The sequence below is a fragment of the Mercenaria mercenaria genome, chromosome 9, assembly GCF_021730395.1.
Source record: "Mercenaria mercenaria strain notata chromosome 9, MADL_Memer_1, whole genome shotgun sequence".
Lineage (NCBI taxonomy): Eukaryota > Metazoa > Mollusca > Bivalvia > Venerida > Veneridae > Mercenaria > Mercenaria mercenaria.
The window spans coordinates 19,710,222-19,734,067 of NC_069369.1; the positions used below are offsets into that span (position 1 = coordinate 19,710,222).

Below are 23,846 nucleotides of genomic sequence, written 5' to 3' on the forward strand. Positions count from 1 at the left end.
TTAAACCTGTTATACTGGTAAAATGGTTAATTTTTTCCGGCTTTGTGATATGTAATTAAGGTGTACCGTGTTGTTTACATTGTATCAAAATGTTCATGTTGCTCGCATTTTGACCTATTTGGGAGCACCTCAGCGTAACGGACTTTTATCAGTTTATCTGTGCAGATGCATTTAACGTTTGTAAGTGGAAAAAAAGAGATTGTGATATTTTATATCTTAGCTCGTATAGTAAATAATGCATTCTGAACGTAATAAAACTGAACGCAAATCTGACGTGAACGTAGACGTTGAGAAACCACGGTACGTTCTCTACGGTGTTGAAGACGTTCCATCGCCTCCAGTATGTTTTCTTTTCGGTTTGCAGGTAATTTTTCTTTAGTTTTAAACCTAAAAAAATCACTGTTTAACAAAATTATTTGACATTTTGGTATTTTCTTTAATTTATAAAGCACTGTTTGTCTCTCTTTGAACTAAATTATTCGGTTTTTGGATATTTGCTTTCAAAAGATTTCTTTATTTTATAAAGCATTATTTGTCTATTTGTGAAAATGTTGGTGTACTTCAACATTACTTCATCTAATTTTTTGCAATTTTGAACAATATTTCTCAAACGATTGTAATGAAAACTATTGAAACGAACAAAGCAGCTATTTACCAAGGGAACCGCTTGCATTATTAACAAATTATCAAATATTTTCATGTTAGCCGGTATGCTGTTAAAAAACATTTATTTCAATAAATGTAAAAAAGGCAACAAGTGTTGGGTGATGTTCGGGACTGACTATATTTTTTCTTTTTCTACAGCAAGCTATCATGTGTATAGGAGGAACTCTATCCCTGCCCTATCTTATACCCGGACTTATCTGTGCGGAGGGGAATTACGAACTGACTTCCAAGTTAATGAGTATAACTTTGTTTATGTGTGGAGTGGCGACCATTCTTCAGACACTGTTTGGTATAAGGTAAATTGCGATCATTTTAATTCTGTCATTATATATTTTCATATGACTCAATTGTAAAAATGTTGAAAACAAGGATAAATCTTAGACAGTACACCTAAAACTAGTCCAAATACGTGTCTCTAATCTCCCCTGTCGATGATATGATTAAAAGAAAAATATTTTTGGATGGCATTTTCTCTTGTGCTTGGATTTGCCTAGATCTTAAACTTAACATGTAATGATCTTTTCGTCAAGAAAGCCACCCACTGAACTGTAATATCGATTTGTTTCGCGTTATTTGTAACTTCACGTTACCGGTTCTAGTTAGATTTTGCAGTTACAAGGAATCAAAACTTCTCAGGCTAATTCTAATCAAATGTATTAGCGCAATAAGATTTGTATTTTTACAAGAAACTAACGGACTGAAAACATTTGAAAAATACATCTTTGCGGAGAGATCTGTATATTATAATTGACATGTGCTGTTCGGGATAAACCTCGGTGGTCAAAGCGGGCACGACTTCCTAAATTTTCGTGCATATATTTAATAACTGATTTTCTATTATAGATAGGCATGCTGAAGTGCTTTTCTATTCAAAAGATAAATGTACCAGATACAGCAAATTAAAAAAAATGTTCTTTTTTTCTCATACTCTTGAGTTTACAATTTATGTTGGGATTTGAATCACTAATGATTACGCCTGTTTTTGGACGTAAATGTGTTGGGCGTAATATATCAGACTGAAATTAAATGAAACGGTAATAATTACAACACGAGTTGGTCGACTTTTAAACATATACTCTGTCTATAAAAAGTTCAAAAGATATGTTTCTTCTATTATGTTCCTTTTTTCCTTCCGTATTTTTATCTAGTAACCGTGACCGTTCTAAATATTTCGTATCTGATATACATTAACAACTTTGATTCAAATCTCCGTTTAACTAAACGACAAATATCCGCATGAAAACGCTTGAACTGGAGTTTCTGTATACGTTTTAAAATGGAAGCATGTCTGTCTGTTTGTTTTCCCTTTTATCTGGGTATAACCACGGAATAAAACTTTGATGATTTTTATGTAATACGACATATATTTGAACTTGTACTGATTGCAATCAACCCGTCTTAATGGGTTTCGCCCGAATGTATTACTGTACTGTAAGAACTATGTCAATTAACCTGGGGAATTAGCCTTTGTCCCATATTGCTTTCCACAGTTAGGACACGAACTGAATACAAAGAAATGCGAAAAAGTAGGGAATCTGGAGGTATTCATCTAATATGTCATTCTATATGCATTTAACAGTGATATATGAAATGAAAACTTATTTTCACCTGTGTCTGAACTGTATAAAAGTTTAAAATGTCAGTGTCAATTTTATCGTACTTGATTATCTATTTAAATGTAAATCTAGCTGAAATGAACGTATGCGGTACATCTTTGCTTGTCATTCATATTGCGATCACATATTATATTATCAAACAAGTAGTTTGGATTTCTTTTGTTAAGTATATATTTTAAAACATTTTCCGGAATGACCAATGCCCATCGTCGTCAGTCGTCAAGTTATTTCCTGCAAACGACTTAGCCGTCTAACCAAACAATAAATACGTTTAAACTCTTTGGGCTACCTCTCAGCTTAATTTCATGTTCTAAGAGTGGTTTCCTTTCTTTAGCCTGCTGGCGGCAAGTGATTCTGCCTTTGCGACCAGTACAGACCAAGATCTACACTGTTCGCTATTCAGTCCGTAATTTTTCAGTGAACACCCCTTTGATAAACAAGTGGTACTGCTCAAATTGAATGATAGACCAGTCCATTTTAGACATTTAGCAGGGTAAAGGTTAAACGGTAATCCCATGAAGAGCTATAATAGATATGTCAACGTAAAGGGAACATTTGCACTTCTGCCATGAAATTTTAGTTAGAAGAAGATTTTTCTACTCTTTAGTTTTAAAGTATACAGATTAACCCCGATTATGTAAATATGTAATACATTTTACTATTTTAATATGCACAACGTGTGTTATGTTTAATAAAGTTTAATGTCAATGAAAGCAAATATGTAATACGTCTGACTATTTTAGTATGCAATGCTTGTATGTTTTACGGTGTTTTATATATAGAAGATGTAAACACGGTCTGTCATATTTCTTTCGGAAGAAATGATTCCTTGTTTTTTTTTATGTCAATAATGTATTGTGTTTACATCATGTAGAGATGGTACCTAAAAAACTCAGATTCATCTTTAAGGATTATTTTCAGAGTGAAATAATAGCTAAGTGCACCAATTTCCTAATATATTTATGGTTTTCCTCTTCTCCATGTAAAAATAGAAATATTTGATATTTAAAAAATGACTTTCTCAAACCATCTGAAGCAAATTGGACAACTCTTATATTGACCGTTTTCAATGATTTTAGGATTTCCCCAATTATAGTCTATATCAGAAGTTTCCAAAGGTAAATGAATTCAATATAGTATAGTGTAAGTTTAGTCAACTTTTAACACTTTGAAAGAGCCTATAGTCAACTTCTTTTTGTCTTTTAATAAAGTCAAATTCCAAGACATTCCAAGAGTCTAAAACTTATGAAAAACTCTGAGTGAAAGAGAATGACATGCTCTTTATTATAAGCTTACCAAAACCATATCAAAAATTTACCTGAAAGAAGTTATTAAAGATTTTATAATGTAAACAAACCCCTACACCATTTTACCATCAGTATTTTCCACTCATGAATGCTCTCAATTCAGGTGATAATTGTTGATATAATTGTCAAATGAGAGGCCCCAACAAAACAAAAATCTTTTTTCAAGTTGTGTAAACAGTTCAAGTTATAAATTAATGTTGATATCTATAGTTACCCGCTTACTTTGTTTACAACAATAAATAAAACACCTTATAGTTTGTTTAAGGTAGTTCACCTGTAACGAAAATCATCAAATAAAGTAATGTCCATATCCTTTCCCAGCATTTATTCGTTTTTCATGGAAAGCAGTGATCGTGATAGTTCCTTCCAGAGAGTGTTGAATTGCTTAAAATACATCGCATAGAGTCATTACCTATCAGCTACCTTAAAATGTTGTAACTACAACCACTGCCTTAAAACATTGTAATTATATTTGATGACAATGACTTTTTGTGTTAGATTATTTGCAGTAAAGTATTCTTGAGTAGTTACAGAAATGCTTCAAAATGACTAAAACATAAGAAACACTTTCAAAATGATTCATTGAAGTGGTGAATATAAGCAATCTAGCTACTTTGTTACACAAACGTGATACCAATTTAACTTTATTTGTCATTTCTTATTGTTGGATATATACATTTTACATTTTAATATATAAGTTTTGTGTAAAAAAATCTATCATCATTGAGAACAGTAAATAACTTTGGCTAAAAGATCAAAACTTTATAACGTTTCTTAATTTCGTAATATTTCTTTAAAGGAATTCATGCATTATTTTGCTTTATCTTCATGCACTACTAAACTTTCTATCAGGGCCTCACTATAACTTATAACACAACTGTCAGTGTATGCCATGAAAAAAGAGTGCATGTTGTATATTGAATACAAAGAGATTTAAACAAATGTATGTCATATTTTGTCTGCCTGATCAGTTGTTGGAAAAAGGACCTATCTCATTTTTCTTTCACTTCTGACCAATGTTTTATGTTGGCTTCAGTTTATTGGTCAATTCAGGGTTGTTCCGCTTAGATTTTCTTGGGTAGTTACCATCTCTACATCATGGAAGTGAGAATTTAATAAATTATTTTATCTTACCTTATATTTTCAGACTTGGCATAGTGCAGGGAGGCTCTAATTTGTTTCTTTTACCGATCATTGCAATGATGGCCTCAGACAAATGGAAATGTCCGAACATAGGTACAATAAGTGTTTTACTGCATTCAAATAATCCTGCATTACTGTTGTAAAAAATTGTCTATAAGAAATGTCATGAATATTACAACATTTGTAAACCAACGGAAATGCCAGATTTGATCTGTCAAGTTCTTTTTTATTACAAGATGATGACAGTTTGAATTCCACGGACACTGGAGCAGACCGCGAAGAACTATGGGAAAGTAGAATGAGAGAAGTAAACACAATATATAATAATGATTACCCTTCTAGTATTTGTTTCAGAAACTTGTTTTTTCATACAACTCAATAGTGTTGTAAACAATAATACTGAAAATGATGTAACATTTAAAAACTATAAACTGCATATTGTAGTGAAGCTTGCATAAACTTTATGAAAGACGAGTGTTTCAGTTTACTCCAATGGCAATTACAGATCCAGGGAAATCTAATTGTTGCCTCTATAACTCAAGTTGTGCTTGGCTGTACTGGAGTACTTGGCATCCTACTGAGGTTTGTCGGACCATTAACAATCGCACCAACAATAACTATGATTGGTCCCCTCCTTGTCAGTATTTTGATACAGCTATGTAATCAGCACTGGGGTATTGCATTTTTGTAAGTGCAACTTTTCTTTGTTCACATTGTAAAGTGTTTCTTATGTCAGAATTGATATAGCTTGCTGATGAAATTGTGAAAAACGTATGAAATTCAAACTACAGACAAAATTTATACCGCAATACTGTCCATATTTCCTTATACTGTATCGTTGGCAAACTTACGTTGAATACACTTAAATATATGTTTCTGAATAAACGTAATGCATTTTTACATTTATATCATATTTACATTTTGACCTACAAAATATGATTATCTTACATCTTATTCATTGATTTACCAAATATGGTAATGCCTAAGGGAACAACAATAATGTTACCGTGCAATAAATGGCCGCAGTAGCTATACGAATAAAAAAAACTATTTTATGCACCATATTTGTCTAATTTTCACATAACTTTTCACTTCGATTTATGTTACTGAATTACTATAAATCCCTTCTTTTCAAACCACATCATGTTTGTACAACATGTTGCGTTTTATTCAACAATTGTTTAAGTTTTAACACATCTATTGCAATACACAGCTGACGCGACATTTCTTACAGAGCTGTAAGGTTTACTCTGCTAGAGATTTCTTGCAGGTCGATGGGGCTCACACTGCTATTCAGCGCCTACCTTGCTAACATAAACCCACCATTTCCGGCATGGACCATGCAAAGACGTTTTCACATTGTCAAATTCCCGTTATTTCAACTGTTTTCGGTATGTATGCGTTAGTACTTAATTAAAGTTCAAAGGAACCAATACAAGTTTAATATAAATTGGACACAACGGCTTTTAGGTGCTGATGGCATATAAGCAAGTTGACATTTAAAACTATCATACTAAGTTTTTGCTGTGACCGCGATGAATATTGATCTTTTACCACCATTTTATTTTCTGGACACCGGTTTTTAGTTGTTATTAATCCAGATATATTTGACGGGGGCACCAGTTTAGAACAAAGGCGTCAACGGCAAGGTTCATAGCGCCGAGGGTGGGTAGGTATGAGAGGGGGGTCTCTGTCCATATTGAGGGGAAGAGTGAGGTCTCCTCCAGGAAAGTTTTTTATATACAGGTATGAAATGGTGCCCTCTAGTGCATTTTTGGTCTGAAGTTTGAGGTATTGGAGATGTGCTCCACTCATTGAGCTCTTGTGCACTTTCATATCAGTAAACCTAACTATAGCGATTCTGTACTAGTATTTAACTGTTCTCAAACTGTCGATTAGTCCAAACAGTGATTTATGGTACTGTGATATATCTACTGAACTAGTTGACTGATTAGTCAAAATTGTAATTGTAAGACCAAAGAAACAGCAGGCATTTACTAAATGATATTCTTTCTTCACTTATGTAGGTAATACTTAGTCTAGGTGTTGGTTGGTTCTTCTGCTTTATTCTTACCGCCTCTGATGTGTTTCCCAACAACTCCACGGATCCTAATTATTTGGTGAGGACAGACGCCAAACTGGATGCTGTTGAGAGGGCTCCTTGGCTGTATTTCCCATATCCTTGTACGTATTTTAACTATAAAGACATTTACAAAAAAGTACATTAGATAAGCAATTTAGAATTTAGAATTTTTTCACCCTGTAATATTTGGAATTAGTATTCAATCGTTATTTAATAGTTCAGTTAAACGATTAAAATTAATCATGCAAGGAATAAACCGCCTTTCATCTAGGATGGAACGTGATGGAGATGAGTACTTCGAATTTATATTTGCATCGTTTCCAAAACCTGAAAAACATCTAGATATACAAGAAGTGATATTAACTGATGAAAATAACATCTTTTATCAAAATGAGTTTTAATGTCGCATGAAATAACGTGAGTAAAATATATATATATATTTCTGCGCCTCTTTTTATACAAGATCTAGTATCATCATATGAAGTGAAATGACTTCTGATAACAGGTGGTTTACCTTGTGGATACTTCTGACTTCTTTGAGAGAATGAACCAAACTTCAAAACTATCGCCACTATCAATATGTTTTCAGTCCAGTTTGGTACACCGACAGTTAGTTCTGTGGGTTATGTCGGATTCTTGGTGGTCACTTTGGTCTCAGTTCTAGAATCAGTGTGTGATTATCATGCTGCCGCCCGGATGACAGGAGCCCCGCCCCCACCACCTCACGCTGTCAATCGTGGAATAGCTATGGAAGGTATTGCCAGTATCGTTTCCGGTATGGTAGGGGCAGGACATGGTACTACTTCCTACAGTCACAACATAGGTGCCATAGGAATAACAAAGGTAATAGTATACACCTAGAATAGTACTCGTATTTCATTTTTATGCCCCCGAAGGTAGGCATATTAAAATCACACTGTCCGTCCGTGCTTTTGTGCGTGCGTCCGTGTAAATTATTGTCTGGGTTGTAACTGTGCCATCCATAAAGGGATTTTAAAATAACTTGGCATTAATGTTCACCATAATAAGACAACGTGTCATGCGCAAAATCAAGACCCATAGCTCTATGGTCAAGGTCACACTTAGACGTCAAAGGTTAATAGGGTATGTTTCGTGCCCGGTCCATAACTCTGCCATCCGTAAAGGGATTTTGAAAATCTTGGCATAAATGCTTACCAAAATAAGACGACGTGTCATGTGAAAGACCCAGACCCTAATTTTAAGGTAAAGGTAACACTAAGAGGTTGAAGGTTAACATAGTTTTATCTTGTCCGGTCCATAACTCTGCCATTCATCAACAAATTTTAAAATAACTTGGCATACGTGTACATGTTTGCCATAATGAGTCGAAGTGTCATGCGCAATACCCATACCCCTAGCTCTAAGGTCAAGGTCGTACTTAGAGGTCAAAGGTTAATAGGGTCTGTCCCTTGTCCGGTTGATAACTCTGCTATTCATCAAGGGATTTTGAAATAACTTAAAATGTTCCCCATAATAAGACAAGACGACGCGTCATGCGCAAGATCCAGACCCTTAACTGTAAGGTCAAGGACACACTTAGAGATTTAATGCTAACATGGTCTGTTTCTTGTCCGGTCCATAACTTGCCATCAATGGAAGGGATCTTATGAAAAATGTACTTGCATAATATCTTCGCTGACTAATTGTAGCATGTTACATTGCAAGACCCAGTTGCCATGTAGCCCAGTTAGGTCAAGGTCATATTAGAAGTACTAAAGGTTAGCATGTCTTCATAATTGTCTTTTTGCATGAGCACTTTATTATGCCTCCAGTGACTTTATAAGTTTGAATAGTGACACATGTTAACTTGCGAAGCGGTTGGTCGCAGCTTATGACCTGTTGCCAGGTGTAGGTTAAGTTGACGACGTTCATTACTAACCAGATTCTGTTTTGCGAGAAGACTCGTTATCGATTAGCTGGGTATCGCTTGGGGGACTTTTTCACTATTCAGTGTAGCTCCTTATTCCTTTTCATGTTAGCAGTTATTAAATCGGAAACTCATGTAATATTTCGTGAGGCTATATAATGTATTACATTTAAAGGTTCACCTTGGTTTTCTACGCAGGGTAATCCTGTCGGACGCGTGTTTGGAGTTTGGAGCCTCGTTGACTGCATATCAGATCCATGCTTTGCGAGTATGTGACTGTTTGATGTTCAGGTTTGATATGCGAGTTTCTGTTATATGAGCTGGAATCTGTAGAGTTAGGCTCACAGAACTTACAGTCTAGGTCTCGCTATCAGTTTATCAGCCTGTCGCTTTTTAGACCGGAACTTGCTTGCATTTACTACGTTATTGGTAAGTCATGTCTTTTTGAGTTATTCTGGTTGTATTGAGGTAATCAGTTTAGCTAAGACTGCTATTGCATGTGACATTTTATTGCAATGTTTTATGAACTCACTGTTGAGCTGCTGAATCCGCCTGGTACACTGTTACTGCTGTTGCCTGTTTCTGCATTGTCAGCCCTTGTTGTTGCTAATCGTCTTTTTGCCATTCTATCATGTTATACTTCGCCTGTATATGAACCTTTTCTTTAGTTACATGGTGACTTGCGGATCTAGCCGTTCCAGGTAACACGTACTTAAACCTTTTCCATAGTGTCACGGTTATGGGAATCTGCCTGTTTGCCATGTGTAACACTGGTTGACTTGCGAATCTGCTGAATCGCTGTTTTGCCATGTGAGCACTGTTGACTGCGAGAATCTGTCTGTTTTGCCATGTGTAGCACTGGTTGACTTGCGGAATCGTCTGTTTTGCCATGTGTAAGACTGGTTGACTGCGGAATCGTCTGTTTTGCCATGTGTAACACTGGTTGACTTGCGGGAATCGCTGTTTTCCATGGTAGCACTGGTTGACTTGCGGGAATCGACTGTTTTGCCATGTGTACACTGGTTGACTTGCGGGAATCGTCTGTTTTGCCATGTGTAACACTGGTTGACTTGCGGAATCGCCTTGGTTTGTTGCCATGTGTAGCACTGGTTGACTTGCGGGAATGTCTGTTTTGCCATGTGTAGCACTGGTTGACTTGCGGAATCGTACTTGCGAATCGTCGTTTGCCATGTGTAGCACTGGTTGACTTGCGGGAATCGCTGTTTTGCCATGTGTAGCACTGGTTGACTTGCGGAATCGCTGTTTTGCCATGTGTAGCACTGGTTGACTTGCGGGAATCGCTGTTTGCCATGTGTAGCACTGGTTGACTTGCGGAATCGCTGTTTTGCCATGTGTAGCACTGGTTGACTTGCGGGAATCGCCTGTTTTGCCATGTGTAGCACTGGTTGACTGTGCGGCGGAATCGTCTGTTTTGCCATGTGTAGCACTGGTTGACTTGCGAGAATCGTCTGTTTTGCCATGTGTAGCACTGGTTGACTTGCGGGAATCGTCGTTTTGCATGTGTAGCACTGGTTGACTTGCGGATCGTGTTTTGCTGTAGCATGTGACTTGCGGGAATCGCCTGTTTTGCCATGTGTAGCACTGGTTGACTTGCGGGAATCGTCTTTCGTTTTGCCATGTGTAGCACTGGTTGACTTGCAGAATCGTCTGTTTTGCCATGTGTAGCACTGTTGACTTGCGGGAATCGTCTGTTTTGCCATGTGTAGCACTGGTTTGACTTGCGGGAATCGCCTGTTTTGCCTGTGTAGCACTGGTTACGCTGGGAATCGCCTGTTTTGCCATGTGTAGCACTGGTTGACTTGCGGAATCGCTGTTTGCCTGACGTCTGTTTTGCCATGTGTAGCACTGGTTGACTTGCGGGAATCGTCTGTTTTGCCATGTGTAGCACTGGTTGACTTGCGGGAATCGCCTGTTTTGCCATGTGTAGCACTGGTTGACTTGCGGAATCGAATCGTGTTTTGCCATGTGTAGCACTGGCTGACTTGCGAGAGTCGTCTGTTTTGCCATCTGTAGCACTGGTTGACTTGCGGGAATCGTCTGTTTTGCCATGTGTAGCACTGGTTGACTTGCGGGAATCGCCTGTTTTGCCATGTGTAGCACTGGTTGACTTGCGAGAATCGTCTGTTTTGCCATGTGTAGCACTGGTTGACTTGCGGGAATCGCTGTTTTGCCATGTGTAGCACTGGTTGACTTGCGGGAATCGCCTGTTTTGCCATGTGTAGCACTGGTTTGACTATGCGGGAATCGTCTGTTTTGCCATGTGTAGCACTGGTTGACTTGCGGAATCGTCTGTTTTGCCATGTGTAGCACTGGTTGACTTGCGGGAATCGCCTGTTTTGCCATGTGTAGCATAAAGCCTGTTGACTTGCGGGAATCGCTCTGTTTTGCCATGTGTAGCACTGGTTGACTTGCGGGAATCGTCGTTTTGCCATGTGTAGCACTGTGATGGAATGTTTTAGTAGACTTGATCGGGAATCGCCTGTTTTGCCATGTGTAGCACTGGTTGACTTGCGGGAATGTCGTTTTGCCATGTGTAGCACTGGTTGACTTGCGGGAATCGCCTGTTTTGCCATGTGTAGCACTGGTTGACTTGCGGGAATCGTCTGTTTTGCCATGTGTAGCACTGGTTGACTTGCGGGAATCGTCTGTTTTGCCATGTGTAGCACTGGTTGACTTGCGGGAATCGCCTGTTTTGCCATGTGTAGCACTGGTTGACTTGCGGGAATCGCCTGTTTTGCCATGTGTAGCACTGGTTGACTTGCGGGAATCGTCTGTTTTGCCAAGTGTAGCACTGGTTGATATCGCCTGTTTTGCCATGTGTAGCACTGGTTGACTTGCGGGAATCGCCTGACTTGCGGGAATCGTCTGTTTTGCCATGTGTAGCACTGGTTGACTTGCGAGAATCGTCTGTTTTGCCATGTGTAGCACTGGTTGACTTGCGGGAATCGCCTGTTTTGCCATGTGTAGCACTGGTTGACTTGCGGGAATCGCCTGACTTGCGGGAATCGTCTGTTTTGCCATGTGTAGCACTGGTTGACTTGCGGGAATCGTCTGTTTTGTCATGTGTAGCACTGGTTGACTTGCGGGAATCGCCTGTTTTGCCATGTGTAGCACTGGTTGACTTGCGGGAATCGCCTGTTTTGCCATGTGTAGCACTGGTTGACTTGCGGGAATCGCCTGTTTTGCCATGTGTAGCACTGGTTGACTTGCGGGAATCGTCTGTTTTGCCATGTGTAGCACTGGTTGACTTGCGGGAATCGCCTGTTTTGCCATGTGTAGCACTGGTTGACTTGCGGGAATCGTCTGTTTTGCCATGTGTAGCACTGGTTGACTTGCGAGAATCGCCTGTTTTGCCATGTGTAGCACTGGTTGACTTGCGGGAATCGCCTGTTTTGCCATGTGTAGCACTGGTTGACTTGCGGGAATCGTCTGTTTTGCCATGTGTAGCACTGGTTGACTTGCGGGAATCGCCTGACTTGCGAGAATCCTCTGTTTTGCCATGTGTAGCACTGGTTGACTTGCGGGAATCGTCTGTTTTGCCATGTGAAGCACTGGTTGACTTGCGGGAATCGCCTGTTTTGCCATGTGTAGCACTGGTTGACTTGCGGGAATCGCCTGTTTTGCCATGTGTAGCACTGGTTGACTTGCGGGAATCGCCTGTTTTGCCATGTGTAGCACTAGTTGACTTGCGGGAATGGCCTGTTTTGCCATGTGTAGCACTGGTTGCATGTGCTTTGCACTGTACTACGAGATAATCTGCTATTACGTTTTTGTTCCTTCAGGATATTCAGACATAGACCAGATAATTGAGCTTCTCCTCGGTACTTCCATGTTTGTTGGTGGGATCGTTGGTTGTGTATTGGATAATACTGTGCCTGGTAAGAAGTAGCTTAATTTGTTTTAGAAATGTTCATAACTTTGACTTATCATATTTCCAGTCTTGAAGTGTTGTTCGCTTATTGAGCAATATAAGTTTTATACATTTATCCGCTATGCAAATTACACCTATAGATATAAATATTCTGTTTCCACCGGGCGAGATCTCTGTTCTCCGTGACAATTCGATTTAAGGCATTGTACTTGTGTCTGAAGTCATTCCGTCCTCCATGTCTGATTGACGTGGGGATTTCGCAGTTACTTGCGGAAAAAAGTTAGTACATGAGTAAAAATTCTAGGTTAACTGCCTGCCACTACTAAACTGAAATATTTTGGAAAACGGCGCTAAGCCCAAAACAAAGACAAACAAACAAATAGCCCGCCCGCTTAGCTCAGTAGGGAGAGCGTCGGTCTACGGGTCGCGGGGTCGCGAGTTCGATCCTTTGGCGGGGCGTATGTTCTCCGTGACGATTTGATTAAAGACATTGTGTCTGAAATCATTCGTCCTCCACCTCTGATAATTTATGTGGGGAAGTTGGCAGTTACTTGCGGAGAACAGGTTAGTACTGGTACAGAATCCAGGAACACTGGTTAGGTTAACGGCTGCCCGCCGTTACATGACTGAAATACTGTTGAGAAACGGCGTTAAACCCAAAACAAACAAACAAATCAAATATTCGGTTTCAGTGAAGCGATTCTACAAGGAAAATATCTTTAAACTATAATAATATTACATTTATGTAGTAACGGTTTAAATTCGCACGATGATATACCATTATTTATGAAGAAAATCTAGAATTAACCCTGATTCCGTCATACGGAAATGTTAATCACGCAATAAAAGCAATTACAATCAGTGCATTATTTGATAAGACTGAAATATTTATTTTTTAAATATAAGATATAATGCCAAAAATGTTGTCTTCTAAAATATTCCATATTATGTCACTAAATCAGCTCATTTTAATCAATGGCTGATATCTTCGAAGGAAGCATACGGGTCGATATTTTAATTTGACCATATGATAAAATATAATATGTAAGTTTAAAATTTTGAAAAGTGTCGTTTAAATATTTATTGTAGATACTTTTTCAATGCGTGGATATACAATTATATCTTTTTATTTCTCCATAAAATCACAGAGCAAAACCTATCTCTTTATGGCCTGAATTTAGTCAGCATACCCCTAAGCTTTGTAATTATGTTTACGTTGTAGAAAATACTTTCTAAACGTGCAGAATTACTTTGATGAAACATGCCGCGTTTCCAGTCCTATCAATTGGTTGTTCATTTTCAATATTAAAAAACGACAACACTATTTCGAAAAATTGAACACAATATTACTGAATATTTTCTTTACTATTCATAAATCATTTCAACAATGGCTATTTCTAATTAAATTGTAGGAACAGATAAAGAAAGGGGACTTCTTTCATGGCGAAAAAATTTACATGAAGATTCCGAGGATATAGACCCAAACCACTCTGCCGATATTTATAAGTATCCGTATGTTACAAAATTTATACAACGAGTCAAGTGCTGCTCATACATACCCGTGTCTCCAACTTTTGACAAGGAAATTACATGTACATGTTGTCGTTCAAATAGTAAAGAGAACACATTAGCAAACGGTGGATATGAGAATCAAGTTGCATTAGAGGACCACGCAGGGATTTCCATGAACTCTGTGATCAAAAAGGAAACATAAAAAATATACTTTGTAGCTAAGTTCTTCTCAGCTAACGTATCATAGACTGTTAGCTAGTAAAAATAGCAAACTCTTGTGGACTTTTAAGGACGCTCGCTACAGTTTCGTAATTTTTTTCTCAATAATAGATTTTGATGAAATGTTTTGTATTAAAAGATCATGTTATGATGTATTGAAAAATAAATAAAAATACTAGGTCACCAGCTTTGTTTCAATTTAATTTGCCCCTAGATATGGTGCTATTTTAAACATTTTTCAAAATTTCTGTAATCTTAAAATATATTTCAGTAAAGTACAATAATCAGCACAAATTTGATTATCTAAGCATTTTTATAACGGAAAACAATATATCTATTTGAAACATGCTCAGGGAAATCAAAAGAACATGATTTTGTAAAGAAAAGAATACTTGTTCAGCAGACCCAAAATTTTGCATATTTTTGTCAATTTTAAGTTGGTACTTCTGCTATTTTATCGAGTTTCACATAATAGAATTTAATCAAATTCTGCACATACCTTTGGTTATGTCTACCTAATCTAAAACAAAAAGAAAATTGATAGGTCACCATATTGGATTTCGCTTAAATCAAATTACAACGAGGTGGGGTGTGGCGGGCATTTATACTACGCAGGTTTGTACGAAATACTCATTCAGTGTTTGAGCAAATGACTTAGAAATATATATATATAATTATCAAACGGCAGATTTCTTAATAAGCGGATTTTAAGGTGTTTCTGAAGCGTTTTGATGGCATAGAACGATGCAAGTTTCCGCCCCTTTTTTAACAAAACCTATAGTTTACGAATGTACGGTACGGGATTAGAAACAGCTGTGACTCAATGCAGAGTTTCAGCGCTGGTATTATAGGCATGAAGGGGGCAATTAGCCGGATATGCCTCCGTGGTTCACTCGAATATAGTCCATATCAATATAAAGTGCAATTTTCCCGCCTAGTAAAGGCGATTTTCATGCCAGATATAAGCTTTATTGATGCTCGATTGTAAAAATGAATGTCCGCAGATGATTTTAAGCTACGTTATATGCTTCAAAAGTTGATTTGAAGCTGCCTTGTAAAATGAAAGTGAAAGCAGGTATTTCCTGATGTCTACCTACGCAATATTAGCGTTTTCATCACATGTCTCAGTCACGTGACCATGGTTTCACTGCATTATGGTCAACCCCATATTTTCTGGGTATATTTTGATTGCCTAAAGACACACCTTCAAGACAAGGGTAGTCTCACAGGAAGTGAAAGGCTAGAAATCTTGATAAAAATATGTTATATGTTGTTAATTTTATATAGAAAATAGTAGCGGAGGCATTTAATACCATCATACCTAAAATGAAAAATTCGCACTTCGTGAAAATTGCTTCAACCGATGTAAAACTGGTACTTTCTGATCAGAATTGAGCAATAAGCACCATTTTAAGACAAACGTGGCATATCAATTGCATATTTGGGGCAAATTTGAGATTTTTTCGGAAAGTAGGCAAAATTCTGATTTTTAAGGTGATTCCCCACATCTCAGTTTTGCATCAGCGACACCATTTTAGGTAAGAATGACAGAAATCGATTATTTTTCGTGTACTTCTAGCTGTTTCTTGCAAACAAATTCTAGAAATAAGAAAAGTAAGGTCGTATGATACTATATTTAATGAAAAATTGGCATTATCTATGCCCCTGACACGTTTTTTTGCAGGTGTGGACTGTCTGTCTGAATGGGGCATAATTCCGACAGAAGCCATTCTTTCAAACTGAAAGTTGGCAAAATTGTTGACAATTGACTTACGTACAATAATTGACTGCAACAGAACAATTTTGAAAACTTTGGTATTTCTTATATAACAGACTCCAGTATATGTCGGATTGAAGCAATTTGAACTAAAAGAACTTTAAATGTATATATTTTGTAACCATGGTGATACTTACCATTACCTTTAGTCAGTATATTATACATTTTGTACATTAAATGCATGCGAACATACAATAATTTGCGATTATTTTTGCCGCACGCGACATTAGATAATCACTTCCGGGCATGCACAGAAGACCGCACCAAGTCTACAGTGAGCTACATCGAAACCAAATTGGCACGGTGTTGGGGTAAATATCGACCCGTCCGGAAAAATGTAGCGAGTGCCTTTAATAATATAATATAAACTATTTTCCAGGATTTTAGATTTTATTAGTTAACAAAAATGACAATAACAATTTCTTTTTATTGATGTTGGTCACAAATAACATGGTCGGAACCAAACATACTTATTGTGAACAATTCATATTCAATGGTCCAATGTTAATTTTTTGTTACCAAGTACTTCTATTGAAACACATATACAATCACGCAAAATGTAAAATATAGCTGTGTGTTTTCGGTATGTGATAATATATAATCTTCTGACACATGAAGTCCAGTTAAAATAGAATAGTTTTAGTCTTAAGGTAACATGTATAGATGGAGCTTACATAAAGATATTCACAAATATATGTATTTTTATACTAACCCTTACCAAAATGAAAAGTTTGCGGCAAATTAGCCGCAAAGTTGCGGTAAATTTGCCGCAAACATTTTCACACTGGCCATAGCTTTATCAGATCAAGTGGTTCCAACGTTGTTTGAGCGGTGAATTTTACGCCGATCAGATGGAGAAATATGGCCGAAACTACAAATTTCCGGTATTGTAAGTATGATTTAAAGGAATTTCTACCCGTTAAATAAGCAATCAAATGAAAACGATGGGTGCACCTGGAGCGCAAATGTATCTATGTTTTAGCACATGTGTCTATTTAGCTGAGATTTGTGCCGTTTATTCAAACACTTCTGTACAGTCCGACGGGGGAAGGAGATTTTTGACAGTTTTTGAAAATATCGCCTCAAATATAGTGTTTATTGGGAGTAAGTAACTGTTAAAACACTTTTTATGTAAAGGGCTATCTCTTAAAACAAAGCGTGTGTATTTTCATAGAATTATTCAGGGTTGTTTCTGAACAATCGGCCGAAAACCTAATGCAACGCCGTTTCGAGTGGGTCGCTATGCAACGCAATCAAGTGGATACCGTTCTGTGTCTTACTTGCGAAGTCTTATCCGTCTTAAAAACAGTCATTATTTTCAAAGTCTAACAATGAATAAATTAATTTGGAGAGTTTTATATCACCATAATGATCCCGCCATTTCTAATAAATTGTACTTTTACATTTTCATGCTCGCTTAACATTTAACAGATTTTTGCGGACATTGTCAAAAAACATCAACACAAAAACATAAAGCAAGGATGAACATCGAACAATATCATTAAGTAAATAATAGTATTAGTTCGTTAAAACAAGAACCAGTTCACGGATATTTATCTCCCCCACGAATGGTACTGAACAGCATGCCAAAAGCGGGCTGACTCTTTAAATCAGTATAATAAATGGTTCTTGTTTTTACGAATTATTACTATTATTTACTTAATGGTATTGTTCGATGTTCGTCCTTGCTTTATGTTTTTGTGTTCATGTTTTTTTGACAATGTCCGCAAAAACATGTTAAATGTTAAGCGAGCATAAAATGCATTATATATATTTAGTACAAGATATTAGAAATGGCGGGATCATTATAATGATATAAAACTCTCTAAATTTATTCATTGTTGTAGGGTTAACGCACGTTTTTTTGTGTAAGAACATCTGCAGAATCCCAAGGGATTGGTTGGTGCACGAGCCCGTAGGGCGAGTGCACCAACATAGCCCGAGGGATTCTGCAGATATTGTTTTACGAAACAAACGTGTGTTATCGCTATTCTTGCATAAAACACAACTAAAGTGCTGGAAATACCGAAAAAACAAGACTATTCAGCTGACATTAGCCGGTCGAAGTCGGCCGTTTCAGGTTGTTATGGACACATGTTTTATTTATGCATTTCCAGGACATACAGAAACAGTGCATATTTTATACATGTCGAACGGACATTCTTGTTGTGGCAATTTCTTTAATATTAAATATATGTAAAATAAGCATGACTCCCCCTTTTTCCGATATATCGGTATGAACTTTAGCTTTAGAGGCTCGGAATTATGAGAAAAGGGCATACACGGCATCCTGTCTTTACACAATTTGCAGGTGAGGTGCCGACAGAACACAATTCTGCTTGGTTTAAATTAATAGTCTGTCCCTTACGCTTTTTAAATGTAAATGTTATCGTTTAATAGAAACTGGCATCGATACCTATATTCTTCATGTCGTTAAAAATGAAATCTCTAGGCCTATAACTAGAAAATTTTGCTTTGCACCCCACCCAATCGCGATCAAAGTTTGATAAACACAAAAATTTGAATTTTTCCAACATCGATATAATCAACTTAGATTGGATTTATAAACTCAAACATGGTTGGTGAGATCTACAAATAAATTGAAAAATATATAATAAATACCTTCTGTTCATCAAATGTTCATTAACTATGGAAAAATCCTTCAAACTTTACGCTTCGTCATGTTTATGCTTTACATTACACACCATCACTACATCAGTAGACTGAATAGATGTGTAAAGTAGACACAAACATTTTTTAAAAGTTTTAGTGTAAGATTTATAGTTAGCATGTCAACTTTCTCGACTCAAATTAATTTGGAAAACGAAATTGTATTTTTGTAAATGTTGTTTGCCTATCATTTTCAGGGATTAAATCGCGGCGTGTAAACTTACTTTGAGTCAAATACGCGTAACAATACAATAATAAGGAACGTCAATTCAGTCGCGTATCAAGAGAGGTAGCGCTTATTACAAGTTAAAGTAAAGTTAGGTTGAAAAATGATATTTTTAATAAAAATGCAGATGAAAAGATTTCACAAATCTCGGACCTTTCGACTTCGGCCAAAATTGATTCGGGATCCATAATTTGCTTACGTTGGACCCGCAACAGCATATTCAAAACGTTCACCAACAGCGCGTGCTCACGAGAATCTCCTTGTTTGTACACGTTTTTTCCCTGTTTGTGCATGCCCGAAATCGGCAAAAAACAAAGGTTTTATGCAAGAATAGGCTTTAATGACTGTTTTTAAAGACGGATGAGACTTATCAAGTAAGACACAGAACGGTATCCACTTGATTGCGTTGCATGACGACCCACTCGAAACGGCGTTGCATTAGGTTTTCGGCCGATTGTTCAGAAACAACCCTGAATAATTCTATGAAAATACACACGCTTTGTTTTAAGAGATAGCCCTTTACATAAAAAGTTTTTTAACAGTTACTTGCTCCCAATAAACACTATATTTGAGGCGATATTTTCAAAAACTGTCAAAAATCTCCTTCCCCCGTCGGTCTGTACAGAAGTGTTTGAATAAACGGCACAAATCTCAGCTAAATAGACATATGTGCTAAAACATAGACACATTTGCGCTCCAGGTGCACCCATCGTTTTCATTTGATTGCTTATTTAACGGGTAGAAATTCCTTTAAATCATACTTACAATACCGGAAATTTGTAGTATCGGCCATATTTCTCCATCTGATCGGCGTTAAATTCACCGCTCAAACAACGTTGGAACCACTTGATCTGATAAAGCTATGGCCAGTGTGATTTTAGTTCACCAGAACAGAGTAATAAATGTTTGCAGGAGTTCGCCTGTAGCGGCGACCTTTCGGCAAACGTTTCGGTGACTTTGCTGCAAACTTACCACAGACTTTACTGAATTAAGAGTTTGCCATAACATCGCTAGAAACTTTATCACATGATTTTGTTCACCAAAACGTCACCAGAATCTTTTATCTATATTTTCTTCTCCAAAACATTCGCCATATGATCTTTTAATTATCTGACCAGATGTGAAAGTTCGCCAGAGGATTGCCAGAACAGTATCACATGATTTCTTCTTTGTTTTTATTGGCTGTTTAAAGAGTTTCAAACCCATGTAAGCATAAAACATATTTACTAAGGACATACTTTATCATAATGATCTCGTGCATTTGTATTTTTTCTTTAAAATTATTTAGAAAAGATAAATCATTATTAGCAGATGATATTTTGCTAATTTAATAGACTTTTCTTACTTTTCTTGAAAATATATCCTTTGTTCTTCAAAAATAAAAGGTATGTTACTTTAGCGCCAAAAGTTTGCTGCAAATTTGCGGCAAACAAATTTGCATAATTGTTTGCTGCAAAGTCGCCGCCAACTAATTTGCATAAAAAGTTTGCCAAAAGCTCGCCAGAACATTGCCAGAAGTTCGCCAGAAAGGTTTTGGCGAATTTGCGGCAAACTTTTACCATGCAAATTAGGTTTGCCGCAAATTTGCTGCAAACTTCATTTGCAAATTCATTTGCATAAATTGTTTGCGGCAAATTTGCCGCAAACTAATTTGCATGGTAAAAGTTTGCCAAAAGAAAGTTTGCGGCAAATTCACCAAAACGTTTGCGGCAAATCTGCCGCAACGTTCGCCAGAAGCCTGATATTTTGGTATACAAGGAAACTTGGTATGTGATAATATATAATCTTCTGACACATAAAGTCCAGTTAAAATAAAATAATTTTGGTCTTAAGGTATCATGCATAGATGGAGCTTATATAAAGATATTCACAAATATATACTATAGAAGGAAACATGGTATGTGATAATATATAATCTTCTGACACATGAAGTCAAATAAAATAGTTTTAGTCTTAAGGTATCATGATGGAGCTTACATAAAGATATTGACAAATAAATGTATTTTATACTATACAAGGAAACATAAACTGGTACTATTAATTCTTTTGCAAAAATATATACATGTATATAAATTCTTATATTATTCAATACAAATTACAAATTTTACCGAATGTTAAGGCCATTTATGGCCAAAATGCCAAATAAAGGAAAAAACTCGCAAAGAATTGAATTGTTGTATAAGTATTATACAAGATGTATGTAACAACATATAAAAAGTATAGAAAAGTATCATGATGAAAAATGTCTATTTTTGGGGTAAAATGTTAAAGATATAAATGAAACTGCGGATTTCTGGAATCGACCCATAAAAAAAGAATTAAGCATATAAAGAGGTCCAAATTTGGCACAACATTAGATTACTATATTGCGCAAAATGTAGAAATTTAGAAAACAAATGGCGTCCTAAATCCAATATGGCCGCCATAAAAGCAACATTTTGACCAGAATTATTGTCGATTTTATGTGAAATTGTCTCATATCATTGTTTTTACATATAATAAGCTGGTTATTGTTAGTAACAGTAAGCAGTTTACCTAAGACGGAAAACATACTGCCAGCAGATTCAACACGGGGCAATAGTGATGTATACAGACAAATTTGCCGAGTCATTCAGCAGTAGAAATTGTCGTAAAGCAGGGATAACTTCCTTATTTACTAACAAAACATATGAGTATGGGTACATATTTTCTTAGTAAGTTCAGTTCCCATCTGATAATCATGGTTTTGATGCAAAATTACATTAAAACTTTTTTTTCAGGTTTTTCTTTTTCACTAATTAGAAAAATGGCGCGAAAAAAAATTAATAGTAGTCGCATAACGACGGATTCTAATAGTCCTCAGTTTTTTGCTCTGTAGAGCTATTTTCCATATTTTCTTTGCAATCATTTTATTGAAATGACATGACAGATCTATGCTTGACATGTAGGTAGCATTTTCACAATGGAATGATAACCTGACAATATTTGTCATAGAAATTTAGATCATACACCACCACTACAGTTTGGGGTCTCGTTTTTAGCTGACTTTTCAGTTTGTGTGTTGACTGAAAATAGTTTTCTTGCATCAGACATGACCGCCTTTTTCCTTTGATTTTTACTCAGCGCTGACAATATTATACAAGAAAATGTAAGCTACAGGCATATAAACTTGGTCCTGATGCGGCCATTGGAAATATGTCAATTTTATGTAGAATAAAGAAGAACAGCTATTTAATGTGTTGTAACGTTATGGATTACTCGGGATAATAACAGTGATAGCTGCATCTCAGCATCACACATTAAGTTATATACAATAGTAAAAGGGAACCAACTGTTTGTTAGAGCAAGTACTCGTAAAATATATTCGAATTGGGACCAGTCAGAAACAAGTTCCAAAAATAGCACCAATGAAAGGACATATGACAATGAAGTCATTCTGTATCCAGCGATTGATGTAAACAGATCGAGTTTTCAACTTTAAATTTATCCCTGTACCTTTCATAAATGAGCTATTGCAGCTACACTGTCAGGGCAGATAAATTATATAAAAGAAGACAAAAGAAGTTTGAGACTAAAGAAGAGTTGCAGGATTGTAACTAGGTTTCGAGCTTTTGGGCCAGCGTATAGAAATTGAACCTTTACGGGATAGACGATTGCAAATACAGGCTTAGCATCGGAAAGCTGGTTATCTTCTGAGTCAGTAAGAGAGTTCCAGCTCACAGACGAGGCTCAAAGTTACTGGTGAAGAACAGCCAAGACATAAGGGTCATACATATATGGTGGTTTAATGCTATATTTTAGCATAAAAGTTCTGAGCATCCAGGAGACAGGGCAGTCATATTGAGTTGCAGCTTCAAGTAAGAGAACATAGGCTGAACATCTATGCGAAAGGACTCGTATGTTGTCGATTCAAAGACGGGAACTTCAACAAAAAGACCAGTCAAATATATTATCCCCAGCTTATAAGTTTTTGAGCTGATGGCTTTTAGTTTGAAACATTGAGTGATTCGCCTGATCCTTGTAATTATTTAGCTCATAATTGAAATCATTTATGAATCATTGGTACACAAATCATTTAGGCGAGGTAGCCAGAGAAATAAATATACATGTATATATGAAGTATATGGTCTCACCAGTTATATGTTTTAACAAAGGACATTCTACATAGTTTGTCAGCTACTCTGAGACATAGTCTTCTTAGCGATTGGTCCCATTATATTGTTCAAGATACTAAAGGCGTAGGCACTTTCTTGGGTCATATAACTCGTATCTTGACATATATAATATTGATATACATATGTTTTGTGGAAGTGTTGTTATGATATAGATTTCTATGATATTGCGAATCGTATTTTAGTAAAATGTATTCAATTAATGTTCTTGTTAAAAGTTATTTCACACTTGATAGCTGTTCTACTTTATTCTTTATAAAATTCACATATTTCCAATGACTGCAGCACACATCAGGACCGAATTTGCAACTTACTTTTTCCTGCAGAATATTGTCAATACTGAATAAAAAGAAATGCAAGGGTCATGTTTGATGCAGAAAAAAATATATTTTCAGTCTAACACTTAAACTGCAAAAATTAGCTAAACAATGAGACCCCAAATTGTAGTGGCGGTGTATGATCTACCATGTATACATGACAAATTCTGTAGTGTTATTATTATGTCATATTGATTTACTCCTGTCTGTGTGTCCGTGTGTCTGTCTGTCTGTCACAAATCTTGTTCGCACTCTAAGTCGAACATTTCTCATCCGATCTTCACCAAACATGAACAAAATATGTTTGCCAATAAGGCCTCGGCGAAGTTCGATAACTAGTCAAATCGGCCAAGGCACTTCGGAATTATGGCCCTTGAAT

General features: G+C 36.6%; 1 protein-coding gene across 1 annotated transcript; it reads left to right on the forward strand.

Moving 5' to 3' along the window:
• Window positions 1–99: 99 nt before the first annotated feature.
• LOC123546631 (solute carrier family 23 member 2-like) lies at window positions 100–7,881 on the forward strand. Its single transcript, XM_053550949.1, has 8 exons — window positions 100–364; window positions 805–962; window positions 4,737–4,825; window positions 4,969–5,039; window positions 5,238–5,419; window positions 6,003–6,123; window positions 6,760–6,916; window positions 7,405–7,881. Exons 1-8 carry the CDS (start codon window positions 236–238, stop codon window positions 7,674–7,676), a joined length of 1,179 nt encoding a protein of 392 aa, XP_053406924.1. The 5' UTR covers window positions 100–235; the 3' UTR covers window positions 7,677–7,881.
• Window positions 7,882–23,846: the final 15,965 nt, after the last annotated feature.

What these genes read in the sequence shown, in the direction of transcription:
- LOC123546631 (XM_053550949.1), top strand. Translation starts at nt 236, where the DNA reads ATGCATTCTGAACGTAATAAAACTGAACGCAAATCTGACGTGAACGTA. An exon ending in ATGGAAATGTCCGAACATAG is followed by an intron (nt 4,826 to 4,968) that starts GTACAATAAGTG and finishes TTTTATTACAAG; the next exon opens with ATGATGACAGTTTGAATTCC. An exon ending in GCTGTATTTCCCATATCCTT is followed by an intron (nt 6,917 to 7,404) that starts GTACGTATTTTA and finishes ATATGTTTTCAG; the next exon opens with TCCAGTTTGGTACACCGACA.